This window comes from Hippopotamus amphibius, chromosome X, assembly GCF_030028045.1.
Source record: "Hippopotamus amphibius kiboko isolate mHipAmp2 chromosome X, mHipAmp2.hap2, whole genome shotgun sequence".
In the NCBI taxonomy this organism is placed as follows: Eukaryota; Metazoa; Chordata; class Mammalia; order Artiodactyla; family Hippopotamidae; genus Hippopotamus; species Hippopotamus amphibius.
Genome location: NC_080203.1, coordinates 56,797,452 through 56,802,358, shown reverse-complemented (window position 1 = coordinate 56,802,358; position 4,907 = coordinate 56,797,452). Strand labels below are relative to the sequence as shown.

Below are 4,907 nucleotides of genomic sequence, written 5' to 3'. Positions count from 1 at the left end.
GCGAAAAGAACTCTGCCCACTATCTGGGGATAATGCTACCATTATGTTGAAATTTAATGAAGTAAGAATAAAGGCCAACCACAAAACGGCCTGTGTTTTATTTGACCCTGTGATCATTTAGCACTGGACTAGGAGTCCAGTACAGCTGTCAACTGACTTTCTAATGCACTCAAGAAAGTATGCAACCTATCTGCTATTTCCTAAGCATAAACGATTTAGGGGATTCATTAAAAAAAAAAAAAAAAAAAACTTAGAGTCCCTTCTGCCTAGGCCGTCACCTCCTTTGATTTTGAGGTCAGCAGCCTAAAGGTAATATTTTAAAATAATAAATAAAATTTCAAAAATAAGAAAAGAAAAACCTAGAAACCATTTACATCTTTTTCTTTCTTTTTTCTTTTTTTTTTTTTTTTAATCTTGGCACAGAGCAAGCGGGAAGTTACTTAGCAAGGTTCCGGGTTTCCCTGCGCCCCGCCCGCCCGCTCGCCCTACCAGAGCTACAGGCTTTTAGTCCTGGGTCGGTCTGTCCTGCGGGGAGCAATCCTTGTCCATCGGTCTGCGCTCTGCCCGCCCGCCTAGCATCTGCCCTTCTCTCCTGACTCCGCCCTGCATCTGTCCGGAACCGCCTTACGTCTGAGCTGACCCTGTGCGCGTCTGCCAGTCAGTCCCTCCGGACCCGCCGGGAGTCTCAGGCTGCCGAAATCACCGCGCGTCACTCGGTCCGTACCCAGTGGGCATCTTGGGTATCTGGGCGGTCTCCGGTCCCCCGCGCGTGTGTCTGTCTGTCTGTCTCCTCTGTGCGATCCGTCGCCTGCAGCCTGCCTGCCCGGCCGCAGCGCACCAAGTGTCCAGTCTGCCCTTTCGCTGACGCTGAGTGTGTGTAGGTCGGCCTTAGTGAGCCGTGAGCCCGCCTGAGACCGGCCAGGCAGTCGGCGGAGGAATACACGTTCGGCCCCGGCCCTTGTTGATATCATTTTGAGCCCACAGGAGCTTGAGGCCTGTATTTATGCAGAAAACGGGTCGTGAGGCCTCTGTTGGCAAGGCTCGATGTGGGGAGCCAGCCAGCTGCTTGATGATTTCTTACAATTTAACGGGGAAAGGGACATTTCTTTCCTACTTCTGGCTTTCGAAACTGATTTTAGATCTGAATGGGTGGAAATTCTAAGCCCCCTTAGGGAGAACGAATTCGTTATTAGGGTGCTTTTTTGTCTGATGCGTTTGTTCTGAGCCTGCTGACCAGCTGTTTCTGAACTTCATTTTCTCAGCCTCAACAGTGATTCTGAGTCTGCTTTTAGCTTCCCTCGCCTTGGCTTTTTTCTGTTTGTGAACAGCTGCTTGGCCCATAGCTTAGAGAAAGCAGCCTTTTTTCTCTCCCAAGAGAGCCTCCTCCCTGTGCTCAGAGAGATGGGGAGTGGGGAGCCTAATCCTGCTGGCAAGAAAAAGAAGTACCTCAAGGCTGCCCTATATGTGGGTGACTTGGACCCAGATGTTACCGAGGACATGTTATATAAAAAGTTCAGGCCTGCTGGCCCTCTGCGTTTCACCCGCATCTGCCGTGACCCGGTGACCCGCAGCCCCCTGGGCTATGGCTATGTTAACTTCCGCTTTCCTGCAGATGCTGAGTGGGCTCTGAACACCATGAATTTTGATTTGATTAACGGTAAACCATTCCGCCTAATGTGGTCTCAGCCAGATGACCGCTTAAGAAAGTCTGGAGTTGGAAATATATTCATCAAAAACCTGGACAAAACCATAGACAATAGGGCCCTTTTTTATCTGTTTTCTGCTTTTGGGAGCATTCTCTCCTGCAAAGTCGTATGCGACGACAACGGCTCTAAGGGTTATGCCTATGTGCACTTTGACAGCCTGGCCGCTGCCAATAGGGCCATCTGGCACATGAACGGAGTGCGGCTCAACAACCGCCAGGTGTACGTTGGCCGATTCAAATTTCCGGAAGAGCGAGCAGCTGAAGTTAGAACTAGGGATAGAGCGACTTTCACCAATGTTTTCGTTAAAAACTTTGGAGATGACATGGATGACGACAAACTGAAGGAACTTTTCAGTGAGTATGGGCCAACTGAGAGTGTTAAGGTAATAAGAGATGCCAGTGGGAAATCGAAAGGCTTTGGATTTGTGAGATATGAGACACACGAGGCTGCCCAAAAGGCTGTGTTAGACCTGCATGGAAAGTCCATCGATGGGAAAGTCCTCTATGTAGGGCGAGCACAGAAGAAAATTGAACGTCTGGCTGAGTTAAGGCGAAGATTTGAGCGGCTGAGATTAAAAGAAAAAAGTCGGCCTCCAGGGGTTCCTATCTATATAAAGAACCTGGACGAGACCATCGATGATGAAAAACTGAAGGAGGAATTTTCTTCCTTTGGATCAATTAGCCGGGCCAAAGTGATGGTGGAAGTGGGGCAAGGCAAAGGGTTTGGTGTCGTCTGCTTCTCCTCTTTTGAAGAGGCTACCAAAGCAGTAGATGAGATGAATGGTCGTGTAGTGGGCTCCAAGCCTCTGCATGTCACCCTGGGCCAGGCCAGGCGCAGGTGGTGAGAACAGAATGCTCAGTTTGTTTCGGCCTTAAGCTGGTGCCTACTTAGTTTGGGCTACTTTGTGATAAGAGGTTATTTTATGTCAATTCACATTTTTTTTAAGTGAATACTTTCTTTTGAAAAAAAAAGTGAATCTAGAAAACCTTGTTCATTTTAGTAAAGAACATAATTTCTATTTGTAAAACTGTCATTTTGTACTATTTTTCAATATAATAGCCTTAGGAATATGTAGAATAAAGTTTATTCCTTCACACGCTTTTTTTCTAAACCAGTCAAGGTGAGGTAATTGAGTATATTTCCTTCCTTATTTCACTAACACTACTAAATTTAATTTCTTCTATGAAAGTATTCTCGAGATGGTCCTTACTTTTGAGTCTATCACAGTGAAAATTAGTAACTTGCTTTTTGAGAAATCAGTAAAGCAGGGGAAAGGGTATGTGATCCAGTTAATGTTTGTGTATAATTTCACTTTAAATTATTATTTAAAATGAATATTCCCTGTAAAAGATGTGAACTTTCTTACTTTTATTTATTTATACACTTTTTTCTTTTTTAATATATTGTGGGCATACCACAGACTTAATAGTGATTTTGACTAAGTTTTGAGAGTTTTCGTTATTAACTTCATGCCCAGAGAAATAGACATATTGGTATTTTCTCAATCAGTACCTTAGAAAATTAACACTTTAAACATTGATTAATTACATTCTGTTTCATCTTTAAAAACTTTCCTGAGAGATTTGATATTTGAAGACAGTTTATGGAACATTTTTATCACTCATTTTTCTAAACTCCTTAGTAGGTATACTTGGATCGTATTTAATTAACAAGAAAGGTGAATAACAGCACTGAATTGCCTTTGTCTATGGATAATTTTAGGATTACCTTCAGCTTTTGTTGTGTCAGTATACAAGGTAACAACCCATGAAATGATGTTGAAAACTACTTTGAGGAACATCTTCTATTAAACTTGTCATTATCTCCTGTAAATTGTTGAATATAGCCATAAGATAATGTTCACAGATGTTTCAAAGTTAAGGAAAAGGTCCTCTCTCTTGATTAAGTCACATGCCTCCATCTATCATATGAGAGCTCTTAATCCAGTATGGTTCTCTTTTTGTCTGGCTGCTTGGAAGTTGTGACAAAATGTTCTGTTCTATATCGCAGTTATATTATTTAGTCTGTAATTTGTATACTATGGATTTTCTGTATTTCATTTGCAGTTGTCTCTTCTCCACATCCATCTACCTTACATCCTTATTACACTTACTTTCTTATTTTCTCTGGATTGCCTTTCTTCTAATATATGCCAGTTCAAATCCATTCTGGAATTAGAGAAATAAGTACCTAATTTATGTAAACTTTAAATAATTACTTTTTAAAAATAGGATTCACTCATACCATAGATCCAACAGTAAGAAAATGTTTTATCTCTATTCTCAGTTGGTTTTTACTTTATATAGAAATCTTTGGTTTCATACATAATACAATATAAATATATAATTTTATTAACACTTTTGTTGGCTATTTGCCCATAAATTAATGAGAATAACCTGTTTCTATATAATTTTTATCTACAAATGACTTGTATATTCATTAGCAAATATTTTCAAATGGAAATTACTGTTTTTATTGATTATAAACATAATACATGCTCCTTGTAAAAAAATGTACAACAATGCAGAAACTTATAAAGAAGGAAGTAAAATTCCCAGAGTTCAGAGATAACCACTATTAATATTTTAAGTGCGTGCATATCCTTTCATGCCTTTTCCCCTATGTATACACACTGTTTTACAAAAAACAAAAAAGAAAACATACTATATGTACTGTTATTTTTTTTAATTTTAAACTAAAACATAATCATCTTTTCATGTCAATAAATGCCAATCTGTATCATCAATTAGTGACTGCATAGTATTCCATTGTGTGGATGAACTATATCTTATCTAAGTAGTCCATTATTAAATGAGATTTATATGTTTTTCAATGTTTCTACACTTGTAAACAATGCTGTGATGAACATCCTTGCTGAAAAACAGTATGAGTTACATGAGCTTGATAAAAAATATTTATAGCATGTAAAAGCTTAAATCTACTAGAAAAATAAAAAATGCACATCATATTGATATATATGTATCTAAAATTTGAAAACTGTTAATGATATAGTCTTCATTTAAATTGACAAAAGAAAAAAATTAACAGGATATAATTTTTCATATTTTATGAGCCTACTTGCTTTACATCATTGTGATCATTAAGATATACAAAAACGAAGCAACTTCAAATAAAATTTAAAATAGTTACATTGGTAATTATTTACCATATATATTCTCTATTCCTTTTCCCCAATTCCCA

The 4,907-nt window shown here is 39.2% G+C and overlaps 1 protein-coding gene across 1 annotated transcript; it reads left to right on the top strand.

The window, feature by feature from the left end:
- The first annotated feature begins 495 nt into the window (after positions 1–495).
- PABPC5 (poly(A) binding protein cytoplasmic 5) lies at positions 496–4,528 on the top strand. The gene is made up of 2 exons (XM_057719359.1): positions 496–716; positions 1,263–4,528. Exon 2 carries the CDS (start codon positions 1,402–1,404, stop codon positions 2,548–2,550), a length of 1,149 nt encoding a protein of 382 aa, XP_057575342.1. The 5' UTR covers positions 496–716; positions 1,263–1,401; the 3' UTR covers positions 2,551–4,528.
- Positions 4,529–4,907: the final 379 nt, after the last annotated feature.

Bases quoted from the DNA above. Each gene is read 5' to 3' on its own strand.
- PABPC5 (XM_057719359.1), top strand. From the start codon at position 1,402: ATGGGGAGTGGGGAGCCTAATCCTGCTGGCAAGAAAAAGAAGTACCTC.